The sequence below is a fragment of the Python bivittatus genome, unplaced genomic scaffold, assembly GCF_059951505.1.
Source record: "Python bivittatus isolate LINGU-HERP-01145 unplaced genomic scaffold, Pbiv_v1 ctg000820_np1212, whole genome shotgun sequence".
NCBI lineage: Eukaryota > Metazoa > Chordata > Lepidosauria > Squamata > Pythonidae > Python > Python bivittatus.
The window spans coordinates 98,656-125,709 of NW_028277107.1; the positions used below are offsets into that span (position 1 = coordinate 98,656).

The 27,054-nt window shown below is 43.7% G+C and overlaps 1 protein-coding gene across 1 annotated transcript; it reads right to left on the minus strand.

Moving 5' to 3' along the window:
* Positions 1-23,179, minus strand: LOC112542755 (vomeronasal type-2 receptor 26-like). The gene is made up of 8 exons (XM_088128854.1): positions 23,168-23,179; positions 11,077-11,255; positions 8,795-9,086; positions 7,822-8,143; positions 7,331-7,461; positions 5,401-5,628; positions 3,298-3,424; positions 1-896 (listed from the first exon to the last, which is right to left on the minus strand). Exons 1-8 carry the CDS (start codon positions 23,177-23,179, stop codon positions 1-3), a joined length of 2,187 nt encoding a protein of 728 aa, XP_087984980.1.
* Between the last annotated feature and the right edge of the window lie 3,875 nt (positions 23,180-27,054).

A 27,054-nucleotide genomic window follows, 5' to 3' on the forward strand; every position in this document is an offset into this window, starting at 1 on the left:
TTATTTTATCTTAAGATATTCTTTTGCATTCAGCTCTGGTCTTAGTATAATAATGTAACACTTAGGGATGAAGATACAGACTAGCAGGGCAGCACTGGAGGCCAAGATGGAGAAGACCTGCATGGCCACCATGTATTTCCCCTTGGTGCTCAGATAGGCAGGCACAAAGGACACCCAGACACTGCAGAAGACCAGCATGCTGAAGGTGATCAGCTTGGCTTCATTGAAAGCCCCAGGCAGGTTCCTGGCCAGGAAAGCCACCATGAAGCAGATGATGGCCAGGAAACCCATGTAGCCAAGGGCACCATAAAACATATCGACAGAGCCTTCATTGCATTTCAAGACAATCTGTTTAGGCTGAGAGTGCATGTCGTAGTCAGGGAATGGGGGACAGGTCCACAGCCAGATGCTACCAATAACAACTTGGACACTTGAGCAAGATAGGACAATGGAGTTGGCCAAGCTCTTCCTCAGCCATTTCTTCATCTTATTTCCTGGCTTTGTAGCCAAAAAGGCCAACACCACTGTGATAGTTTTGGCTAAGATTGAAGAAATGGCAGCTGAGAAGATGATGATGAAGACCATTTGTTGGAAGAAGCATGTTGCTTGAATTGGTCGGCCGATGAACAGGAAGGAGGAGAAGAAGGAAAGCAGGAGAGAGACCAGGAGGATGAAGGAGAGGTCTCGATTGTTGGCCTTAACTACTGGAGTTTCTAGGAATTTAATGAAGATTCCCAGTACAAAGCCTGTGACTAAGGACATGAACACCGCAAAGGAAACCAGGATTATCCCCAAATGTTCTTCATAAGACAAATAAGTTATAGTTTTAGGAACACATTGGTCTTGGTCCTCATTTGGATGCTGATCATCTGGACACCTGGTGCACTTTTCTGCATCTGGGGAAAAAAACCCCAACCAACCAAGAATTACTTGTCTGCCACTGCCTATTACTTTTCATTCTATCCAGTATGTTCCTTAGGTGGGAGCTGGAAACCAGGAGACCAAAAGGCCATTTGTGACAGAGTCTGTGTGTATGTCTGTGTGAGTGTGCAAAATATGCAGTAGAGATGGAGGACAAGGAGATGCTCATTAGCAAAGGACAAACTGGCTTTTCAGGAAATTCCAGTTTTATTCATAAAAAATAATCTCTATGTAAAGTTAATTTGAAGTAGCCAAGTCCTTTTGACATTGCAGGACTTCAGCCCATGGAATCATGGCATTCAAAATAAAGCATATTTTCCATGTTCTTTTACTAGCTCATCTGAATTGAAGTTTATTTAGCAGGGGAAAAATATTTGTGTTAACACCTTTGAAAGCTGCACTTTGCTTCCAAAATGCTTTGGCCAGTGGGCTTTTGCTGATTTTATTCTGAACATAAGATAATTGAGGTCAACCATTTGCCAACTCCAGTGTTCCTGATCAATGGTCATCATAGAATCATAGCATTGGAAGGTCATCCAGCTTTGGCTTAAGTGTTTTTTAAAATCAAAAGAATGTGTTCAATATTGCAGAATACTCTTATAATATATAGAACAAATTCTTCAGAATTTGAAAACCAGAATGGGAAGATAGCTGGCTGGTACAAGCCATAAGAACATGATTATCTTGAAAAATATATTGGGATGATAAGATGCAACCCCCAACCTTTGTACAGTACATGTGTGTCAAAGTTGTATGCAAGTATATAAATCACATAGTTTGTGTTATGATGTCACGACACATGTTTCTTTTGCTTTCAAATGTGAACCTTCTATATATAGGTGAGTCAAAGCTTCTAGCTTTTTTTTGCCCACACTTTCAGTGGAGATGGAAGGATGTCTGCTGCTTCTGAGAATATGGGTCAGCCTGCAGCTGGACAAAGTTTACCCATGTTTAGTAGCCTCATTATCAATGTGAGAATCCATTCTCACTCTTTTCCCCCCTTTGAATCCAAAGTGCTTCCCAGCGCTACTTTTGATGGTACACATTCTCTCCACTCTCCTTTGGTGAGTTATGAAGACCTAACAGTGAAACGTTTCATCACTGGCACTCTCTTGCCCATCTTCTGTGGATGCCCACGTTCAAGTTGGGAAGAGGATTGGGGAACTGAACTTGATGAATCAGCTTGGAAATTTTGGTACAGCTCTTCAGGACTTTGGATGGAAGGCAAAAAGGTGCTTCAGAGTGCACAAGGGGATGATCCTATAGTATCTGTTGGAACCTCCTTAAGGTAGCTGTGAGTATTCCTGGGATCAGTGTCTGTCCTTCACAATAGTAGCACAATCCCAGAAAAAAGATGTGTTTTATTTAAGGAATTATAGTTGGATCCAATGCATGTTACCCTCTGCATGTGGAAGTGTCAGAACTCTGTACCAGCAGTTGAAAATGAAAATGAACCAGCAAGAAGCAAATCTCTCTTAACAAGAATTCTTGCCATTGCCGTGGGGCCTTTCAAACCACTTAAGAAAAGAAATCAGGAGAAATTTGACTCATAAAGTTTCTGACTTTCATTGTCTATATTCTAATAAAAAATATGGGACATCAATGTGAGTCACATCTCAGGCAGATAAGAGGACCAGCAGTGAACAGATGCAAGTTTTTCAATCTTCACAAAAGAGGCAAGCTTCCAGCCCTCTCCTTTGTATAGAAGAGATTTGCCCCCCCCCCCCAAACTGCTTATATATTGGTGTTTCATTTGCCAGTATGGCACTTGCTGGAATTCTAGTGCTGTAACTTTAAGTTTTCTTGTAATAAATTCTCTTAATCAGTTTCTCGTTCCTTGGATTAACTGTACCCAGTCTAGATTGCAAGGACAGAAGTCTGACTATAAGCAAAATGAACTTGAACTGTTAATATAGGAAGGGTTATTACTATAAATTTACTCCAATGCATCTAAAAGGGCCAATATTTCAAATATGATCCATCATATTTAGCATTTAATTGACTCAGGACAAGAAATAGTTTTAGTAAGTCTTGGATATTTATGCTTCGGAGAAGCCACATGGGTCATGATGTCATCACACAAATGATGCCAGCGATATAGTTTGCATCAGTTGCTTCATGAGGTCATGTTCTGCATGATGTCACTTCTCCCCCCATTCTCCTGATGGGTGCCAACAGCTTTGAAAAGAATTGGAAGGTAATGGCTTTTGAAAAGGAGGGCAAATTCCTTCTCCCTCTAGAGAAGGGGGTGCCATCTAGATCTATGAAAGTAACAAACGACAGAAAGAGGAAACAATGCAGTGAGAGCTGTTGTATGAGGAAATGTTAGGTGAATTCATTTTCTCAAGGACTGTCATTCCCTTCAGAGTCACTCACCTTCCTGAGCAGAGATGGTCCCTTCTGCGCAAGGAACACAGTTGTAACAGCACATGGGCTTCCCTCTTTGAGCCATCTTGTGGAATCCAGTTAGACAACTTTCCACACAGCTGGAAGAAGGCAGGGGCTAATCATAGAAACAAGGAATGTCAAGGAAAATGTGTTAGGACTACTTTATTTAAGTTGGAAGGGGATTTCTGTCTCTGGGTTTAATGGGTCTTAAGTTAAAACTTATCCTAAAATCTTGTCTTCTTTTCCATTTACCCATTCCTGGCAATTCTCTTCTACTTTTCTAATATTTCCATTCCATTCTTTAGATATTAAGTATCTCAAGACAAATGTTTGCAATGTGATTTCTGATGTTGCTTTGTAATATTTCAATATACACTGCGTGCACAATTATTAGGCAAGTGAGTATTTTGACCATAACATCATTTTTATGCATATTTTCCTCCTCCAAGCTGTAGAAACCTGAATGCTTATGGGATATAAGCATATCAGGTGATGTGTGTTTGTGTAATGAGGGAGGGTGTGGCCTAAGGAGGTCAACATCCTACATCAAGGTGTGCATAATTAGTAGGCAGCTTCTTTTCCTCAGGCAAAATGGGCCAAAAAAGAGATTTAACTGACTCTGAAAAGTCAAAAATTGTAAAAAGTCTTTCAGAGGGATGCAGCACTCTTGAAATTGCTAAGATATTGGGGCGTGACCACAGAACCATCAAACATTTTGTTGCAAATAGTCAACAGGGTTGCAAGAAACGTGTTGAGAAAAAAAGACACAAATTAACTGCCAAAGATTTGAGAAGAATCAAACGTGAAGCTACCAGGAACCCATTATCCTCCAGTGCTGTCATATTCCAGAACTGCAACCTACCTGGAGTGCCCAAAAGTACAAGGTGTTCAGTGCTCAGAGACATGGCCAAGGGAAGGAAGGCTGAAACTTGACCACCACTGAACAAGACACGTAAGTTGAAACGGCAAGACTGGGCCAAGAAATATCTGAAGATCGATTTTTCAAAGGTTTTATGGACTGATGAGATGAGAGTGACTCTTGACGGACCAGATGGATGGGCCCGTGGCTGGATCAGTAACAGGCACAGAGCTCCACTTCGACTCAGACGCCAGCAAGGTGGAGGTGGGGTACTGGTATGGGCTGGTATTATTACAAATGAGCTAGTTGGACCTTTTTGGGCTGAAGATGGACTCAGAATCAACTCCCAAACCTACTGCCAGTTTTTAGAAGATACTTTCTTCAGGCAGTGGTACAGGAAAAAGTCTGCATCTTTCAAGAAGACCATGATGTTTATGCAGGACAATGCTCCACTGCATGCATCGAAGTACTCCACTGCATGACTAGCCAGTGAAGGCCTCAAAGATGAAAGAATAATGACATGGCCCCCTTCCTCACCCAACCTAAACCCTACTGAGAACTTGTGGGCCCTTCTCAAACGGGAGATTTACGGTGAAGGAAAACAGTACACCTCTCTGAAGAGTGTCCGGGAGGCTGTGGTTGCTGCTGCACAAAAAGTTGATTGTCAACAGATCAAGAAACTGACAGACTCCATGAATGGAAGGCTTATGACTGTTATTGCAAAGAAGGATGGCTATACTGGTCACTGATTTTTTGTTCGAAATGTCAGAAATGTTTATTTACAAATTTTGAGTTGTTTGTTTATTATTCTCACTTTAACAGGTGAAAATAAACGAGTGAGATGGGGGAATTTTCGTTTTTCATTTAGTTGCATAATAATTCTGCACATTAATAGTTGCCCAATAATTGTGCATACATAGATATACTCCTAAGAAAGCCAAAACCTCACTTTTACTTTCTTAAATATTCAGGTTTGGGGTTTATTAACATTTTGGATTGACTGAGAGCACTGTAGTTGTTCAATAATAAAATTCATCCTCAGAAATACAACTTGCCTAATTGTGCACGCAGTGTATAGTGATATAGCTTTATCTGAAGGGTCTACTTTGGATGCAACCGAATAACAGAAATGAAAGAAGGTTCTCTCCTGAGATTGTGAAGACATCTCCAGTCTTCACTGCTGTTATTAAGAACTTGAGAGACAATGAAATTAAAGACCTCAGTTTCTGTACCTTGTTGAGTAATTTCAGGTGCACCAGAGCATCCTGGTTGATGGTAAAATTGAAACCCAAGGATCTCTGTCTTTCTAGACTCCCAAATATCACTCTGGAGACAGACCTATTTGGAAAAAGCATCCAGTTCATGATGTCAAAATCAGCTGCCAGGTTTCCATTTTCATCCAAATATACTCCATCCATGGAACTATTGTGCAGCTGAGAGTTTTGGAGGAATGGGTGAAGCTAGAACAGAAAACAAAAAGTGTAGCATGTAAAAAACAAGAAGCCTAGTTCCTTATCTCAGGTGATATGTGTCATTTTTTCTCTTGTGATTGTATTTAAATTTGCGTGTAAGCTGCCCAGAGTCTTGAGTTTGATGGCTATACAAGTTGAATGAATGAATGAATTCCTGTTTGATACTTGAATTACCTACAGTTCAATCTTCTTTCCAGATTGAAATGTCTGTGTCCAGAGAGAGCTAGATCAGTCTTCTAACACAAAACCCCACAAATCTAGTGGCACTTTATAGGCAAATATTTTATTCTCCCTTAAGCTTTCATGGATGAGTTCTCTCATCATTAGATCTACTCCACTGTAGAGGCCTCCCTGGAAATATAGAATTCTAGAATGGAAGCAACCTGGGAGATTATCTAAACCAGCCACCTGCCCAGTGTAGGAATCCACTATGTAGAATCCTACAATGGAAAGGTTTGAAAGAAGATCACATAGCCCATCACTTTGTCCAGTGCAATAATGCAACATCCCTGGCAGATGGCCATCCAGGCTCTGTTGAAAAACTTCCAGTAAAGGAGAATCCACCATCGCCCAAGACTATCTAGCATCTTTCGAAGATCTCCTCATCCCCATTAAGGCTCATTATTAAATATGGCACATATTTGATAAAGTTGTCAACATTCTTTTATGTAATCATGAATACATGTCCTTGGCTGATGTCACAGACATCAAATTGTACAAGTTCATTTTAAAAAAGAAAGGTGACTAACCCAAAACTTACTTATGTCCTGTTTCTCTTTCTTTCTTTCTCTTCATTGATTTTATCAACATTTATACACTGCTTTGAATTTTGTCAAAAACTTCAAACCATAAAAGCCTTACCCCCCATTAATAATAAGTCCATGCAACAAAATCCATTGTAGAGTTTAAAAGTTATTAATTAAAAAAACATTTTCTTAGTTAAGATGTTAGTCTTTCTGCTTAAATCATGTTTCCAGTGTAGGTAGAACATTGTTGGAACTCAGAACACCCTCTGATACTGTAATTTACTTTGGAAATGATCCTAAGGAAGACACACAAAGTAAATAATAAGAGGCAGACTTGCATTTTGAGGAGAGATGTGAAAAAGGGTCACTATATCATAAAATAGGAAGAAATACTTGTCCTTAGGGTTAGGAAATGTGGATAAGGTTCATAGCACAATCATCCAAGGCTAGGCTTTTTGCAAATTTAGGGTTGGGGGCCTTTCTTGTCTATGTAATATAATTAATGATTCATGATTGCCGATGCACTCTTTCTATCTCCTATATAATAGGAGTTAGAAAGTTTCCCTTTGCCAAACTACAATTGGGGCTCTTGGCAGGTCTCCTTGGCTGCAAGTCCGGGGATCATTGTTGTAGGGTTTTTTTTAATAAATAAACTTTGTTTCAGATCTCTATTGTTTTGGCTGATGTTTTAGTAGATTACTGTTTTTCCACAACACTATAAAAAAGTGCAAGAGGATAAAATCAAAAAAAGTAACAGCCAGTTACCAGGGCTGCACCCAACAGACATGCTATCCCTCCCTCTCTCTCTCTCTCTCTCTCTCTCTCTCTCTCTCTCTCAAATTTGTCATCCCCCATCCCATTAAAAAGTGACTCTGGGTGGTTTACAAATTTATATATTTGATTATCATGCACAAGAACAATCTCTATGGTGGACATTAAGATACCTGCCAAGGTTGTAGACTTAGAGCTTTCAACCTTTCTCCACTCATCTTTATTTTCCTCTTGGATCTAGATGAATAAGCAGCATTTAAGGCCCGTGCCACAGCCCAGACAGAGTTGTAAATGAAGTATTTATCTAGAGATAAAATCATTTCCACCTTGTCTTGGGGCAGAATCTTTACTTCCTGTTTCTCTTGGCATCTTCTCCAGCTTTTCACAGCCAAGTCATGCCTTGTAGGAAAACAGTGGAAAGCTTTGTGTTTAAACTCCTGCATGAAATCATAGAAAGTTTTAAAATTGCTGATTTTTTTCTTTTTTTTGGTATGGATGAAGAAGGAGAAAAGACTATGGATGTTTTGAAAAGACAATTTATGATTGATTAGTTGCATCGTGAAATCCCACAGAGCTGTGGTGATCCAGATTTTCCCCACAATGGGTTTTATCAAGCTCTTAATTACTTCTTGTATAACAGCTATTCCTTCTAGGAAGGCACTACCTTCTGCGCAGTAAACAAAGACATTGACTTGCCCCCATGTGTAGAAAAAAGCAGAAAAGACCTTCTCATTGTTGTGAGCCACTGAGATGGTTTTTGATAAAATGACACAAATCCCATTCTTCAAGAGTAGAGGAGTCAACGTCCTCAGGAACTGTTCTCCATTGTCAGTGTCTGAAGCAAAGAGACCAACAAAGGTCCACTCAAAGTGCAAAAGCAATTTGACAATTCCTGGGTACTGTGTTCCTTCTGTGGGGAGCATCCGATAGAAAAAAGGGAAATGAGTTTTATCACTCAGAACCTGGGAAACAAAAGTATAACTGATCTGAAAAGGGAATAAAGATGTTAATGTTTTCTTTCAGGTCTGATCAAAGCCAAAATATTAGCTATACACCGAATAGAGAAACCCGATTGGTCCTTATCATGGATGGGATTCTCATTTTTTGCAAGAAGACCCACTGCTGGGACTCTGTTCAGACATTGCTGATCATCATCGTCATCATCGTCATCATCATCATCATCATCATCATCATCATCATCATCACCACCACCACCATTTGTTAAACTTGTATCCCACCTGACTCTCAACAATTCTGGACAGCTTACAAATATCAAACAAAGAAATTACAATTAAATATATAAAACATACAAAATAAAGGTAAAGGATGGCAAGCCTCTTTTAATATATTTTATAAATAATATTTAATAGCCTCTTAAGTGAAAGCCATTATATCAGGATTGCCAAAATAGAATCTGCCTCTCTGGTTTGGACATCTAGGGAAGGCCCATTGAACCTAATGGGTGTAAGTGGATATGAATGCTTAACCCTAAGCTACAAGCTGATTCATCTACTACAGTATGAAGATATCTGCCATTTCTCTGGAGGAACGTTCTTGAAAATCTTTGAAGGAAAACCCAGGCTAAAATGAGTCTGCAAAGTAGCCAGTTGCAGGGGTCTACACTTTCATAAACTTACCTGTGGGATTTTGTAGATGGCTGCCATTGTTGAAATTTGTATGGAGATGTCAGAGTCAGCTGCTTCCAGGAGAACCCAGAGGTCTTTCTGCCTTCCACAGCTATAGTTTGGAATGCTAGCCTCCCCAATAGAGAACAGGTCCACCAATGCATCTGAAGTCATTCTGGTATTAAAATAGTTGTTGTGGAGGTTGTAGCTCAGGGTGATGTTGGATAAGAGTTTGGGATCCTGGTTGATCTCCTGGATGGCAAAAAGGAAGGACAGAATTTTCCAGTAATACGGGGATCCTTTCCTGCAAATACATGTGCACCACATTACCATTCATGGAAATGGCTTGTTAGTTAAATAAGGCTGGGCATGTTTCAGAAATGAGTTGGAAGAATTGATTTGGACTGTGCAGGAGCACTGCACCTTCCCACTAGTCATTAAAGCAGCCCAACCTTTATCCAGACTTCTATGGGTGCCTGGGGAGAAATGCAATGGCCATTGCTGTGAAAGATCCACTCTGGAGTCCTTGGGGTTCTCTGAGCTTGGTTCTTTTCTTGCAACAAAAGAACCAAGCTCAGAGAACCCCAAGGACTCCACAGTTCAACCCTGAGCTACACATATGCACCTCTAAAGCTCCACTCATTAGTGATACAATGCCTTTTAAAGAAGCTGCCTCACTTTTCACAGTTACCCAGAGACCTGGAAAAAAATGGGCTGTGGCTTTTACAAATCACAGAGAGGGATGCTCCAGTCTTGAGGAAGTCTAGAAGGACTTGTTCTAAACCATTGTTGGAACATGCTGTGCTGTTAGCCATTCATAAGGCTTTAAAGACCTGGCTGTTCCCTTCTTGGCAGCAGATGTGAGAGAGATGGATGAACCCAGAAGAGTTTGGGGTATTTGTGAGGAATTGAGTCTTAATAAAGAGATGCAGCCTTAGCCAAACAGTTTTCATGATCAGGAAGTAAAGGTGGTCAATACAGCACAGAATAGATAAGCAAATGGTCGCTCTGCGTATGTGGGCGCAAGGGTGCAGTTTGGGTGCAGTGAAACCTGCACACTGCAGTGTGAAATAGCTACTAGAGATAACGGAACAAGCCCAGTTGTAAGTTGCTAGGGAAATACCACTATTACGATATGGACTTGCACAGGTAAACTTTGGGAGAATTTTCCACTTGCTTGGAAATGTGCAAATGCCTGGATGTGGATCAGCCAACACAATGGCACCGTTTGGAATGCCTTGCGACTTGACCGTTTAAATTTGCTTGTAGGTGGATTCTTTCACCTGGGAATGTTACTTAAGGTGTCTTTGTGTTTCTGATCAAGGCTCTGTAAGAAAGTTTTGGAGACTTTTAATCCATGTCTTTACTGAGTAGAGGAATGGCTCCAAACCTCTACTCCAAACCTCTACCTCCAAAGGAACTTTACCAGCACCAGCATTCCCTGGAGTCTTTTCTCAGAGACTAAAAGGACAGCAGGTTACCCAAATTATTCAAGAAAAGTCAAGAAGAAGGGGAAGATCAAGAAAGTCATGGATGGATGGAGTTGATGAGAATGTCAGAAGGACAGAGGTGAGCAGTTTGAAGAACCAAAGGCAATGTATGAGGCCACCTAGGAATGAGGAGGAAGCAAGGATGATACCTAAGAATAGAAAGGTATGGAGAAGTATAGTGAATGATGTTGGGATAAACTGATGATGATTATGATTAGATGCCAACAATACGTTGTCAACTCTTAGTGACCACATAGATACATTTTCTCCATGATGATCTGTCCCTAACCTGGTCCTTCAGGTCTTTCAACAGTGCACTCATCGCTACTGTAACTGAGTCTATTCACCTTGCTGCTGGCCATCTCTTCTCCTCTTTCCTTCCACCTTTCCGAGCATTAGAACCTCCTCCAGAGAGTTGGGATAAACTAGATTCATTTATATTTCCTTTCCTTTTTCCCTCTTATTTCCTGACTTGACTTTCTTTGGCTTAGTATATTTTTCTTCTTGCCTGCACTCTCCATAACATTTCCTGAAAGGGAACAGCATGATGGATCTGACCAAGGAAAAAAACCCCCTAGTAATTAGAGGATGTTAGGAAGGGCTCCTGCCTATTGGAGAAACCTGAGCTAAACAAATGAATACTTTTATTCCACAAATTCCCCCTTGATATAAAAACCAGCTAATCCATGTGGTGGTATGAATATTTGCATATGTCATCTAGGCTTGCAACCTAACCATGGAATAAACTTGACCTGGCATCAATTCTTCTCTTCTTCCCAGTTTCATTCACACAACACAACTTACCATAAAATGTTAGCAGACGGAGGCCTTCTGAAGCTGCCTAGTAGAAACCGGGCAGGGAATATAGAGACAAGTCCACCGATGAGATGGTCCCCTGGCTTGTAATAATTCCCTTCATTGAGTTCATCCTGCTCCAGAGTCAGGGGGCACTTGGGGTTAAGCACCCCATTGGCAATATGAGACTGCAGCAGAAGCAGAAGTAGAAACAAAAGAAGCATTCCTTGAGCAACCAAGTCCATCTCCTGTCTTGCAACAGCCTAAAGAATTGGGAGAAGAAACCTAGGCTCTTTCACCATGCTAAAGTTTTGGTGGATGGTCTAATTCAGAACAGGGTTCAGCCCGAGCTTCACAACTGTAGTGGATGAGCTTAAGATCTGTGTCCTTTACCTGCCATCTCTAAAATTCCTGCTGGGATCTCTGGGCACTTGGAAACAGTTGTGAGACCAGTCTTTCTAATGCAAGCCATTGCCTCATGTTGCTCTTGAACCTGTTTATGAGTCATTAGAAAGTTTTGGGAAAAAATCCATAGAGATTTGGCTGAAAGCTAAAACATCACTATAATTTTGATAATTATAAGAAGGAGCATCCTCTTTGCAACAACCTGAATTCTGTGTGACTCCACAAAGCTGAACAATGCACAGAGGTAGATCCATAGTTCCTCTGGATCACCTCTGAGGGCCTTTCCCCACTATTAATGGAAGTGCTCTTGACCCACTTTTGAGACGGCAGAAAACAAGAAATCTGCTGGGATTTGCCTCATGCCTTGCTGACCTTCGTTACCAGCTTCTGAAGTCCCTTGTCTTTCCCCCAGAGCAACTGGTAATTATGTGTTGGGGAACTTTTTGAGTTTGGTTAAACCAGAGGCCGGCACACTTTCATGGAAGCACAAATTGGATCATTGTTTGATACAGGAGGCAAATACAAGCCTAAAATGGGTAGAAATGCCCTGGTCTATATAGACTTATTCAAATTACATTATACATCTTATCAGTATATCAAACATTTGTCATTTTGAAGAAATCTTGGCTTCCTGTAGAACTCCTGGTTTATTTCTTTTTCTGCTTTGGGGTTAGGAGCAAACCATTTAGAAAGACAAATTGCATTTGGTTGAATGAGTATTGCTGATTAGATTTCATTTGCAACAGGGATTTAGGACAGGAAAGGCAAACGAGCTGCAAAATCATGTCAAACTAGGGAACTTTGCATATGTATGTTTTAAAAAACTAATTGGGAACAGCTTCTCTAGAACAGCCCCTGCAGTCCACATCACTCTAGAGGGGGTTCGTGTCCTGCAAGAGAACCAGGCCAAGTGCTGCAACAGCGGCTCAACTGGCCACAAAGCTTAGCAGCTGTTTTGGCTGATTCCTTTGCTTTACTCTCAGGACTGTGGACTCAGAATGGCCTGGAATTGCTTTGGAGCTTTAGATCGCACCCATGGATCCAGAAGAACGAAGAGAGACGAAGCGGGTGAAGAGACACCTAGAGCGCTGCTGGTGGATGGGAAGGAGCGAAGCAGACTGAACATGGGTTAGAGCTGTTGTTAGAACCTACCTTGTGGTGATAAGGGTGGTGAAATGTAATTATTTCTCCACCTTATTGAATCCACAGAGAGCCACCCAGCAGTCCTATTTCAGGTGTCAGAAAACGACAGACACGGGTTCGGTTGTCCAGTAGACAGAAGTTTTTATTGGGCACGTTTGCAAAGGTGGGTCAATGGAGGAACCCCGAAGCAAGGTCTGACAGGTTTTTATACCCCCTATCTGTCCTCCCCCTCCTACGAGGGCTTGGCTCACAATCTCACCTTTTCTACCGCCCCGGAGCGCCGCTAATTAACCGCAAAACCGCAGACATTCCACTCAATCAGCGCAATACACATTCCAATCCCCACTTGACCCGACAGCCGCCCCCTGCCGTTTCTCTTCACTCTGGTGCGAACGTGCCTCTTGCCTGCAGTCTTTCCTCCCTCCTGCCGTCCCTCTCCACTCTGGTGCGAGTGTGCCTTCTGCCCATCCTCCCTCCTGCCGTCCCCCCCAAGGCTGCCCCATGGTGCACAGCACTCTCCCCTAGCAAACATGGTTCGTTTGAGGCCCTCACTTCTCCCTGCCTTCTCACAATCCCCCCTTTTTCTTTTCACGCCTCTGTTGGGCCACGTTCGCACCAGAGTGAAGAGAAACGGCAGGGGGCGGCTGTCGGGTCAAGTGGGGATTGGAATGTGTATTGCGCTGATTGAGTGGAATGTCTGCGGTTTTGCGGTTAATTAGCGGCACTCCGGGGCGGTAAAAAAGGTGAGATCGTGAGCCAAGCCCTCGTAGGAGGGGGAGGACAGATAGGGGGTATAAAAACCTGTCAGACCTTGCTTCGGGGTTCCTCCATTGCTGCGGGAGGGACCCACCTTTGCAAACGTGCCCAATAAAAACTTCTGTCTACTGGACAACCGAACCCGTGTCTGTCATTTTCTGACAAAATTGGCGAGCCAGCCAGGAGTCCTCGACATGGACCGGACTGTGGGGAACCGGTGAGTAATCGGCCGTAACACCCCGTTGAGGTGTCTCCCATTTTCCCCGAAGTCGGGTCCGGGACGGGACTCCAATCGCCAGTCAGACAGAAGTAAAGAGGAAGTCGGCCGACGAGGGGACCTCTGGGAGGTCTGGTGAGTACAACCTACCCATAATCTCGGGGAGATTAGCGTGGTTACGAGGCGTTGGACGCCGCAAGGGGACAGAAGAGTCCGGGACCTTCTGTAAGGTGGGAAACGTAGTCAGGAAGGATGGGTAAGGCGCAGAGTAAGAGTGTAAGGCCAGGGGCCAGTGGGAAAAACGCAGTAGGGGGAATCCCCACGGATTCTCCATTAGGACAATTGTTGCAACAATGGGAGACACCCTGGTTGTGTCCATTCACCAGGGGTCTGGAAAAACCGACCATGATAACTTTGTGCACTAAAGAATGGCCAAAATATCCACTAGTGGACCCCGAATTCCCCTACCATTGGGATACTCTTGGAATCCCCAGTAATTACTGTGTGACCCAACTAAAAAACTACATTGTGGAACATAAAATGTTAACACAGGAACCCTATGTGGAAGTCTGGTTCCATGTTCATTGGGAGGGGCCTCGACCCAAGTTAGCCAAAATTTTTGTCCAAAAAGAACAGGAGGATGAGGAGGACATCTAGCTGACTGGACCTCAATGGGGGCCGCCACCTCCTCCTCCTCCTCCTCTTCCTACCTCTCCCCCTCCGGCGCCCCCACCCTATCCCGGGCTGCGGAAAGAGCTGGACCAGCTGAACCAAGACATTCAGAACTTGCCCTTTATTCTAAGGTCGGCCAGTGCCTTCCCCGTCCTGGAGGTCCCAAATGGAACTAATGCACAGGGGGTGGCCGTCACCAGTTATGTAACGGTTCCCATCAAACCCAGTGAGTTGAGGGAATTAAAAAAGACCCTCCCTCGTATGCAAGAGAACGCCCATACCGCCGCCGAACAATTGGAACTTTTTCTCGGCCCGGTGGAATACTCCTGGGGGAACTGAATTACATTTTAGCCCACCTCTATACGCCAGAAGAGAGGGGCCAGATTCGGCGAGCTGCGCTCTGGGCTTGGGAGCGAAGGAATGCAAATGTCCCAAATGCCCCGGCCGCGAATACTAAATTCCCTCTGGCAGACCCAAATTGGGATCCCAATAATGCTGAACATCTGGAGAACATGAGAGGAGTTTCCCCCTGTACGACTAGGGGGGTCATGGTTCCCCAACCGGGACCCACGGGGAACCCTTGGTAAACATCACGGTGGGTCCCACCGGCAAGGAACAGCAGTTCCTCGTGGACACCGGAGCCTCTCGAACATCGCTGTGCCAACTGATCCCAGGGTTTGCGAAATCCCGGGGCGCGTCGGTATCGGTGATGGGGGTGGGAGGCTCTCCGGTCAAGGCAAACGTACTGGAGGAAGTGAGACTGGAGTGGAATGGGAAGGAGGTAACTGCAGATGTGTTACTGATCCCACAGGCAGGAGTGAACCTGCTGGAAAGGGATCTAATGGGTAGTCTAGGAATAGAGTTGTGGAATGTGGAACAGGCAGAAAGGATGTGTTTGTTGCGGGAGGCGGACGTGGAGGTTGTGAACCCTGAGGTATGGGCAGGGGAGGGGGGGCGGGTCAGTTTCGCATCGCCCCAATTAGCATCCCCTTGAAACCAGGGGTGACGGGTTTGCGGCAAGCCCAATACCCGCTGTCCCGGGATGGGAGGCGCGGGCTGAAGCAACAACTGAGATGGACGGTGCTGCCCTAGGGGTACACCGAGAGCCCCCTCTTGTTTGGACAGGCATTGGAAGAGAAACTCCAGGGGTTCCAGGCCCCTGGGAGTTCTCGGGTGCTGCAGTATGTGGATGATTTGTTGGTGTCTGAAGAGAAGGAAGTAAAGGTGAGAGAAGACTCAGTGGCTTTATTGAACTGGTTGGCTGAGGAAGGATTGAAGGTGTCAAAAGGGAAGGTCCAATTTGTGGAAAGGGAGGTCAAGTATTTAGGACATGTACTCCGGAAGGGCGAGAAGTTGATTGATCCTTCTCGGATACAGGGGATAATGCAGTTGAAGCCCCCTCATACTAAAACGGAGGTGCGGCGGTTTCTGGGTCTAGTAGGATATTGCCGGCTATGGATAGATGAGTACATGAGCAAGGCTCAGTTTCTGTATGAGAAGTTGAAAGGATCATCTGACAGGGTAGAATGGACAGACAGGGACACAGAGAAGTGGGGAGAATTACGAAGGAGCCTGGTGACGGCCCCGGCTCTGGCTCTACGAACTTGGCCCTCCCCTTTCACCTATACGTTACAGCCCATGGGGGAACTGCCATTGGAGTGCTGACTCAGAGACGGGCTGGGAAATATCAACCAGTGGCCTTCCTGAGCAAAGCCCTAGAACCAGTGGTGAGGGGATGGCCAACTTGTGTGCAGGCAGTGGCTGCTGCTGTTGTGTTAGTGACAGAAGGGAAAAAACTCACTTTTGGGAGCCCCGTGATTGTCCATTCACCCCATCAGATCTTAAGTGTGCTTAGTCAGCAGGCGGCTGCTTGGATGACAGAAGGGAGGATGTTGAAATATGAGACAGTTCTCCGGATAAGTCCTGATGTGGTGGTAGGAACAGACAGGAATTTGAACCCAGCGGAGTTTCTTGCGGGGGAGCGGAAAGAATGGGAGCCGGCGGAGCACGAGTGCTCCACCCTGTTGCAGCTGCAAACAAAGACCCGGGAGGACCTGCAGGAGGTCCCGCTGGAGGAGGGTGAGGTCTGGTTTGTGGATGGGTCTAGCCGAGTAGAGCAGGGACAAAGGAAGTCAGGGTACGCGATAGTGACTGCGGAGGGAGAGACAATAGAGAAGGGGGCACTACCAGCGGACTGGTCGGCTCAGCTGTGTGAAGTGCACGCTTTGAAACGGGCACTAGAGTTGGGAAAGGGAGTGTCCCTCACCGTCTACACAGACTCGCGATACGCCTGGGGAGTAGTGCACACTTTCGGGAAAATTTGGCTGGAACGGGGTTTACTCACAGCTGCTGGAAAGGGAAGGTTGCAGGGAGGAAGCAGGTCATTGGGTTACAATTGAGGGGACCCCAGTAGTGAGCCGTGCTGACATGAGGGGGATGGTGGAGAAACTGCACGAAGGGTCTCACGGGGGGTGCAGGCTTTGGTAGACACTGTAAAGCCGTGGTACTGGAGCCTGGGGGTTCGATGGGAACTCCACACCCCTTGGCATCCTGACTCTAGTGGGAAAGTGGAAAGGGCCAACGGGGTGTTGAAGCAACATCTCACCAAACTGGGATTGGAAACAGGGCTACCTTGGACAAAGACACTTCCGGTTGCCCTGCTTCGAATGTGGACAGCCCCTCGCAAGGATGTGGGGGTCTCCCCGTTCGAGTTGATGATGGGAAGACCTTTCCTGGCTCCAATGGGAGAGCCTATCCCCGAGCTAAAGGATGCCTTCCTAAGAAAGTATCTCTTGGTACTGTCACAATCTCTCTTGTCTCTAAGAAAACAGGGACTCCTCGCTCAACGGCCCCCCTTGCTGAAAGACCAACACCCCCACAAGCCAGAGGATTGGGTCCTGATAAAGACGTGGAAGGATGAGAAGCTGAAACCATCTTGGGAGGGACCATACCAAGTTCTCCTGACAACTGAATCAGCGGTTCGGACCCGACAGGGGGGTTGGACCCACTACCATCGGGTTAAGTGAGCTCCCGACCCCCGACCGTGGACTGCCCAACCGGGAGACGGACTCAAAGTAAAACTTAAAAGGAACTGAACTAAGGCAGGGGAGGAGATGACCAACATAAAAGCGTAGAATTGGCACAGACAGCTTTGATCACTGGGGATGATCCCCGGGGGGGGGGGATGTTCTATCATTTTGGGTCTTCTCCCATACCAAGACCCTGGACTAATCAAAGGCAAATGGCTCTAAATCTCTTGGGGATAACCAATGCAACTCAATGTGTATATTTCAACAATACCCAGAACCGGACCCCCCATTGCCCTCAAAAGGTCCTGCTTTCACTTGTGGAGGGGTCTATAATATCCCTTACGCCTCAACCCCTCTATACCTACCTAAAGGTTTCTTTTTGTTATGTGGACATGAAGCTTACACCTATGTTCCAGCCTATAGTTCAGGGGACCCTTGTGCCATAGGGCGCCTGACCTCTCTATATGCCCTGCCTCCGATGCAAGCGCACCCATCAAAAGAAAAAAGAAAAAGGGAGCTGCCATCTGATTGTGAGAGTGATGTGACACTCTTGTCCGAAACAGAAGCCATGGCTCTGGCCCTCTCCTTAGTAGGGGTTCCTGCACTAAGCGGAAGAGCTTACCTGGACCTAAGGAAGGTGGCCTGCCTCCTGGCTAAAAGTGTCAACCTTACATCCTCTCTCATTGCAGCCCTCACTGAAGAAGTCACTGAGATCAGGAGGGCGGTCATTCAAAATCGGATAGCTATAGACTATCTCCTATTAAGGGCAGGACAAGGCTGTGAATCTTTTCAAGGTCTTTGTTGCTTTAACCTAACCAACAATGAGAATTATATTGAAGCAAAACTAGCCAAGTTGAAGACCTTAGCCTCTCGCATATCTGAGGATCCAGAGGGATGGAATTGGTCGTGGCTCACTAGTTGGTTACCTAACTTTGCTTGGTTAAAACAACTTTCTGTACTAGCTATTGGCTTCATTGCCTTACTGGTCCTAGTATGTTGCTTAATGCAATGCCTCCCTGCTTGTGGGAATTGTCCCAGTGTGTGAAGCCCCGGGTCCGGGACGAGGGAGCAATTCTGTTAGCCAGGTTTGAGGCCCAACAGAGGCGTGAAAAGAAAAAGGGGGGATTGTGAGAAGGCAGGGAGAAGTGAGGGCCTCAAACGAACCATGTTTGCTAGGGGAGAGCGCTGTGCACCATGGGGCAGCCTTGGGGGGGACGGCAGGAGGGAGGATGGGCAGAAGGCACACTCGCACCAGAGTGGAGAGGGATGGCAGGAGGGAGGAAAGACTGCAGGCAAGAGGCCCGTTCGCACCAGAGTGAGGAGAAACGGCAGGGGGCGGCTGTCGGGTCAAGTGGGGATTGGAATGTGTATTGCGCTGATTGAGTGGAATGTCTGCGGTTTTGCGGTTAATTAGCGGCGCTCTGGGGCGGTAAAAAAGGTGAGATTGTGAGCCAAGCCCTCGTAGGAGGGGGAGGACAGATAGGGGGTATAAAAACCTGTCAGACCTTGCTTCGGGGTTCCTCCATTGCTGCGGGAGGGACCCACCTTTGCAAACGTGCCCAATAAAAACTTCTGTCTACTGGACAACCGAACCCGTGTCTGTCGTTTTCTGACACAGGTAACCCAGACCCTCCTTGGAGGGAGTGATTCTTAGGTTCACCTACAGGGCCACTGTGAGGAATATGCTAGGCATCTGGCAGATAAAGTCACTCGGATTTGCTCTGTGTTGGACACTGGCTTTGAAGTGGTGCCAATGGAGGCTATGGGAGCTAGATCTTGCATGGTCATCTGGGAAGAGTTTGATCCTGTTGAGACTGAGGAAGTAGACAGGGTTCTTGTAGCTCTTGGTTTGTCCATCTCTATATTAGATCCATGCCTCTCCTGGCTGGTCAAGGCTGCCCGGGAGGGGACTTGTGGTTAATTCTTCCTTGAGGGAGGGGGTGGTTCTACTGGCTCTCAAAAACAATATTTCCAGTTGTTTTTATGTGTCTGATCTGGTCAGACAGGATGGGCATGCTCCAGGTCCTGTTGGCTAAGGGATGCTGGTTGGCAGGACCTAGAAGATGTGTCTTTTCTGCCATAGTGTGCACCCTACAGAACATTCTCCCTCCAGAGACCAGGATGGCCCTGACCCTGTTGACCTTTCATAAGGCCCTAAAGACCTGGCTCTGTGCCCAGGCCTGGAGCCCAGAGTGTGTGCAGGGACCCGTTGGTTGGTTGTATTAGTGATTATGAGATATGATATTTTCTTGGCTACTATGTGTTTTAATTTTTGTACTATTGTAATTGTTTTTACTTTATTATAATTGTGTTCACTGCCCAGAGCCATGCGAATTGAATAAATAAATACATCAATCAATCAATCTTGCAGTGTCTCTGGTCTGTTTATATCAGTAATTCCAAAAGATTAAATGAGAATTCCATGCATCATATAAAGTATCCTGGGAATTACCTTCATACTGAAAGTGTTTAAGGGTTAGGCTCAAACAACTAGTGACAGGACATTCTTTTCAATTGTTTTCTTATAATCAGATGAAAGAGGTTTAATATGCACAAAAGGACAATTGGAACTGAGAAGAAGAAAATGGAATTTGAAGTAGAGTTATGTACAAATGATGGTCACATAATAGTTAAAATATATAAGTTGTTATTAAAGTTTGAAACAGAGGATGAACAGGTTAAAGACTTTATGTTGAAATGGGTTGCAAATTTTGGTTATAAATATGGATAGATGGGAGAAAATGTGGGAAACTGGTGTTAAATTTACACTGTGTCATAATTAAGAGAGAACTTTTGTAAAATGATGTATTATTGGTATATGACACCAGTGAACCTGTCAAAAATCTAAGGAATGTCAAATCAGAGTTGGAAGTGTTAAAAGGAAGATGGGACTTTTCATCATGCATGGTGGACTTGTGAAAAAGCCAAAAAAAAAAGAAAAGTGAAAATTCGGACAGTGATGCAAAAGATACTGTGGACCAACATTACAATGAAACCAGAATTCTTTCTATTGGGTTTTATGGATGCTGAACTAGAAAAAGACACATGGGAAACTAATATTGTATATGGTAACTGCGGCAAGATTATTGCATGCAATAATGGAATACCCACAGCAAAAATATTGGATTATAAAATTGATGGAGCTTGCAGAAATGGCAAAGATGACCAGTGGTCAGGGGAAAAACGATAAAGACCTTTTTGAAAGACTGGAAGACTTATATGGACTTTTTGTTGAATAAAAAAAGGCTGAATTGATGATTTATGGATTTGGGGATCAAAAAGGATTAAAGAGGAAGAGGAAAAATTAAGATGGGAATTACTCAATAGAAAGAAGGGTGGAAGTCATAATTATATGTTTTCTTTTTTTCACTTCTTTTCTTTTTTTTATTTTTCTTTTAATTTTTATACTTTTATTATATTGAAAAATTCTAATAAAATATTTTTTAAAAGTGTTTAAGGGTTAGGCTCAAAGACTTCCACATATCAATATTCAAAGAAATCTCTTTGTATCCCTCTTTAATGGAATGATCTGAGAAAGGTCATCTGGGAAAACAATATCTAAATAGTTAATAAATTCAGTACTATAGAAAAATGATGATCATTTACTCGATTAATGCACAAATCACTTCAGACTTAGACCAGCTAACAGAGTATCCTGCGATTTACCCAAATGCATTAATCAAGTGCATCAGAGGCAGAATGGAAATATAATCAGTATATAATACCAATTGACATTGAAATTGGTTATCTCAAAGACTGTAGCCTGTATAATCTGATCTATGTCAGATTCAGCCAGCGCGGCATGGCTAGGGAATTGCCCAGCCGCGCCGAGTCCGTTCCACCGCCTGAGCGCAGCAAAGCGGAAAAGGGGAAGTGGGAAAACCTCAAGCTGATTAATGGGCCAGCGGGGACCGCTTAACTGAAACTGCAGAGCGGATGTTTTGAATTGGCGCCATTAGCCTAGAGCGCCACGGACAAAGGGTTGAGCAGCGGTGAGTGGCAAAGTGATCAGCACGCGATGAGGAAAACCCTGGCTTTGCGCATGACTGAAAGAACCAACGAAGGCGCGACCCTGGCCAGAGGGAAAAAGCAATCAAGTTGCTTTTTGTTCAAAAGGAACTAAACTGAATTTGCCATTTCGGCAAAGGGGGGAATTACTGCGGGTGATTTGTATCATAGCAACAAAACAAAGCGCGGGAACAGGGGACTATAAATTGTATCATAAGATGTGCCAAGCCAGTTCTGGCTTCGTCTGTAATTACGTACGTTACGCTTGAGTAAACTTCTTTGTTGAACACACATGTCACGAGAGTTTCTCTAGATGAATGGGGTAAACCTTACAATCTAAGGGATCTGAGCTAGTACCAAAAATCAAAGGAGAAAGTGGACATCACCGTGCAGCACCTTCAAAGAGAGAAAACAGATGAAAAACAACCACTGACCTTCACTTCAGATTTTGTGGGTGCATAGGAAGTCTTGACCTAGTTTATCAAGTCATTGGAAAATTCACATTTGATTAAGCCAATATGTATCGTACTGACTATTCATTTTATGAAAGTATTTTTCCACATCAATTGATAGAACTGTGATTTTCCTTTTCTATGTTTCTTCAGCTGGGTCAAATCTGTTACTAGCTGACTATTATCTGATCTGGGCTTAGTTCTGATAAAGCTCACTTAATTGTTTCTAAAACATAAAAAGTTAGTAAATACAGTAAGTCTTTTTTTCTCAAGTCAAAGTGCAAATGGATTACCACTTTTAACAAACATGATTCCCCCTTTCTCTTTGCTCTACATTCATGTCAGTGTGACTGTAAAATATGAGGATCAACATAGATCCTTCTGTTTAAGCCACTGAATCAGGAGTCCTCCAGATTCACTCACGCTCCAAAATTGTGGCTACTATCATGTTTAGATACTAAATCCATGCTATATGGTTTAGTTCCACCTTCACAAAGAATAGCTCTTTTCCATAATAAAGCGCAAGACTCATTTTTATTTGTATTTAGCGGGAACAACTCAACAATAGGACCTGAAGCGCATTACTGTGGATGAACATAACACCACACAAAAATTCTCTTTCAGCAGACTTGAGCTCTGGTTTGGTAAGCAATAAGGAACAAGAAGTGGTTAAAGCAGGAACAGTTTTTCTGGTTTCCAGATTGGTCTCCATTCAAAAGAGGAGCAACCACCATCCTGGCAGATTCTTGGCTAACTTGATGTATACAGCCAAAGTCCACCATAAATCGAAACCAACTAAATCCATATTGATGTTTGGATCCCATCTATAACTTCTCCCTTTGTTTACCTGCTAGTTGACTCATTTGAAATTCAGAGAGGACACCTTTGTCCTCATGCCATTATCTAAATTATAGTGATTTATTTGTTGTCTTGGTGCTAAATCTCTAGAGACTTTTCTGTAAACTTTCAGAAAATTTCAGGCAAACAAGTCAATGACTTGCTTTCTCCTCAATATCTCAATAACATTTTGTCAACTAAAGTTATTGCAAAGTCTTGGGGACATAAATGGGTCTGGAGAAAGGGAGAACCTGGGGGGCTTTCAGGGTCAGCATGGGCTGCATTTACTTTCCCTGCTTTAGATGTGAAGCTTCAGGTTCCTCTGTCTGGATAAGAAAACCACAGAAGCTTCTCTGTTGGAAGAGGTCTTTGATTTCTTCTGTCAACTCCTATTTCTTCTATCAATTCCTATTGATCATTGTTCAAAGCAGACACAGTGCAGGAGGCTCAATCAGGAACACAACTCATGTTGCTGCTTCTGCTCCTTCTGTGGCCCCAGGGATGCTCAAAGCCAAATGCCTCCTAACTCTGAAGAGGGATGAGGTGGACCCACAGAACCATCACAGGCCAGGAGAGCTTACCATTGGTGGCATAGTCTCTGCAACGAAGACTACATTTCAACCATTAAGCTTCCACTCCACTCCTTCAACTCAATTATACTCGTAAGTCAATATTTTTGTACCTTATTACAGCCGCTGCACAAAATTTCCAACCCTCCAATCCTGCCAGGCATTGTCCCCTTGATTTGCTACTTTTGCTCTCTTTCTGTCCCACTTCACCCTTGGGGATCCGTTTCACACCTGCAGCTGATGAGTCTCCTTTGAAATTCTCAAGCACAATCCCCAAGTCGGGATCTTTTTGTTTGACTTTGAAGAAGAAACATCTGCTTTCCTTGACATCCTCTGAGCAGAAGTAGACTGTAGATCTAACGAAGGATGGTTCCTACCTTCTATCCCTCCCTTGTCCCATAAAGGGGTCAACATAGACACAAAAATGCAGGAATGCTGTATTTTTTCCTTGCCAGGTAATTTTATAATGATTTACATGTAAGTTGGAAATGACCTTTTCCAAATGTGTTTTAATTATTCTATATTTAATATGGAAAAACAGGTTGAAAATCCAACTCCAATATTAAGTATTGGAGAAGTTAACTGTGGGAAGAGAGAGAAAGAGAGAGAGAGAATATTTAAAGTCAGTCTGAAATCTTAGTCCAGCTGTAAAAAATACTGACAACATCAAGAATAAGCTAAATTTAATAATAATAAACTTTAAACATAAGATGCATTGAGTATCTTAAAATGAAATAAAAATTGAACATATCCCAGAGTTCCATTGAAATATATAAGACATCTCAGGAGATATCTTCTTAGGAGAGATGAAACAGTCCATCCAAAAATGTCATCAGATGCTCAAAACCTCCTCAGCCTTTCTGTTCCTGTCAGAAATTGGGGTGTGCTTTTGAAAAATCATCTAACATCTTTTATTAATGTGGATTATTGTTTTTTATTATTTTTATACTAATTAGTTTTGGAATGCTGTAATCCATTAAAAGTAACACATGGGCTAAAATGGATTAGAAGTATTTTCTAAAGAAAAAGGTTAAATTAAATGTTCTTTTCACTGATTATATTATAATACATTTATACTTGCAGGATATCATTGACAGAATCTTGGAAAATGCTGTCTTTCATTTTTGCTATTCAGGAGATCAACCAGAATTCCCATCTCATATCCAACATCACCCTCGGTTACAGTATCTATGAACATTATTCCAATCCACAAATGACTTCAGATGCTTTGCTGGACCTGCTTTCAGATGGGGAGGCCAATGTTCCCAACTACAGGTGTGGAAGGCAGAGACACACAGTGGTTGTTCTTGAAGGGACTGAGACTGGCATCTCCATCCAGATTTCGACCATGTTGGGCACCTACAAAATCTCTCAGGTGTGTCTTTGTTGGGTAGATAAGTTTTAGTCATGCAGCTTCCAATCAGAGGTCCTCAAACGTAAATGGAGAACAGGTCTTACTATGGAGGTATTAATAGGTATTCAATATTAAGGATGAAGGTTCAGGTAATCCAGTTGGAAGGAGTATTAGAGCAGACATATTCCTTCACCATGGCCTTAGTCCAGGTTGGGGGACCTGCTAGTTACTGGGTAGAGGAATATTTTCTACTCAAAAAACAAATGTGGAGAGAAACAATGTGTGAAACACTGAGGAGGTAGAGAAACCTTCTTTGTATGGAGTGGCTTCTCCTTTTATTAGAGCCAGACTTATTATCTTAACATTTGGGTGTTATGGGTGTCAAATAAAATAGCATCTTTCCTTTTCAGATCAGTTATAGTTTTGTTTCCCAGATTCTGAGGGATAAAACTCGGTTTCCTTTCTTCTACCCAATGCTCCCTGCTGAAGGAGTCCAGTACCCAGGGATGGTCAAGCTGCTGCTCCATTTCAGGTGGACCTTGGTGGGTCTGCTGGCTCCAGACACTGACCAGGGGCAGAGGTTCATGAGGACATTGACTTCCATGCTGATAAAGAATGGTATTTGTCCGGTTTTATCACAAATCTTTCCTACAACTCTCTATGACCTTGTCATGGATTTGAATCCATACCACAACTGGAGGGAAGTGAATGTTTTTCTTTATGCTGCAGAGGCTGATTCAATCAATATAGGAGTATTAATTATAGATAAAGTACTTGAAAACTTTAAGGGACCCGTGACAGGCAAAGTCCTGATAACATCAATCCTGTGGGACTTTACTATTTATTTGATAAATAAGGAGTTTTCCATTCAATTCATCCATAGCATGTTTTCCTTTCTTATGAAGTCAAATAAAAAGGCAAACTATGATGCATTTCTGGATTTTTATTATTTCATCAAACACTTTGCAGAGAAATCCTTCCTGTGCTCCTACAGCAAGGATGCCTTTTCTGTGAAGGTCTGGAGACGGTGCAGGGAGAGAGAAGAACTGGAGACTATTCATCAAGAGGAGATGGATCGGATCCTGTCTCTAGACAACTATTTCATTTACAACACAATTTGGACTGTGGCCCGGGCCTTAAACGCAGCCTATTTATCCAGATCGAAGAGGATAAGGATCAAAGATGGTAGGAATATGGGAATTCCAAGGCTGAAGGCTTGGCAGGTATTTGTTTCTTGTCTCCCTGTTTAACCATCCTTTCCTTCATTCCATCAAATGCCAAACCTTTGCCTTCTAATACTGATTTCTTGATAAGTACTTGGCTTTCCTTGTGCACCTCTCTCTTCTGACCTTTCTCTTTGCAGGCAGGAGCACCACCATGTCCAGCCCAATCCTGTCCTCTTCATTCTCATGATCTGTGGGGTGAATAAGGCAGTGTCACCATTCTCACCCCTCCCCTGCTGAAGGAGTGCCTTGGCTCAAAGGCAATCCCCATTCCTTGGCTGTTTTATTCATTTTTTAATTCATTATTTGAAAGTTTCCACAGGATCTGTAAGAGCTGGATGGACCCAGACGAATTCGAGGGTTCATGAGCATTTGAGTCCTAACAAAGAAATCTAACCAGAGCCAAACAGGCTTGATGTTTAGGATGTCAAGGGTTGCTCTGATTCCGCAGGTGCAAAGGTGCAGTGAACTGCACACCGTACTGCAAAACAGCTGCTATAGATGATGGGACAAACCACATAGTAGGTTGCTATGGAAATGGCACTATTATGATTTCCTTCCTTCCTTCCTTCCTTCCTTCCTTCCTTCCTTCCTTCCTTCCTTCCTTCCTTCCTTCCTTCCTTCCTTCCTTCCTTCCTTGCCTGCCTGCCTGCCTGCCTGCCTGCCTGCCTGCCTGCCTGCCTGCCTTTGAGTCAGTGTTGACTCCAGGTGACTGCCTGAGCTGGTCCCTGCAGTTTTCTTGGCAAGATTTTGGAAGTGGCTTGCCATTGCCTTCTTCCTAGGGCTGGGAGAGAGTGACTGGCCTAAGGGCACCCAGTTGGCTTTCTGCCTAAGGCAGGACTAGAATTCACCATCTCCTGGTTTTGAAGCTTGGGGCTTTAACCACTACACCACACTGGCTCTCTTACTATTATGATACTCATACACAAAGGTAGACTTTGGGGGAATTTTCCCCTTGCTTGGAAATGGTTGAAGATGGATTAGCCAATGTGATTGCACAGTTTGAAATGCTTTCTGTGAAAATGACTGAAACTGAGAAAAAGAAGCAACTTTCCTTGCAGTGCTGGGTCGCTTCTGCTCACAATTCTGGCGCTCAAGGGACAGTGTTAGTTGGATCTTCCAATACTTGGAGGGGAGGGAAGACAGGAAGTCCCTATCATCATCATCTTCAGCTTCTTCTTGATACTTTTGGCCTGGGTCTTGTGTGTCCCTTGGCTTCCTGAAATCCCAGTTCTTGAGCAGCGGTGGACTCAGTGTAGTGGATAAGTGTTTGTATACTGGTCTTTTCTTTTGACTAATCAGGAGAATGCTTGGAGTGGAAG

What these genes read in the sequence shown, in the direction of transcription:
- LOC112542755 (XM_088128854.1), bottom strand. An exon ending in TAAGTCTACAACCTTGGCAG is followed by an intron (nt 5,629 to 7,330) that starts GTATCTTAATGT and finishes TTTCTGTTCTAG; the next exon opens with CTTCACCCATTCCTCCAAAA. An exon ending in GACCATCTCTGCTCAGGAAG is followed by an intron (nt 897 to 3,297) that starts GTGAGTGACTCT and finishes TTTTTTCCCCAG; the next exon opens with ATGCAGAAAAGTGCACCAGG.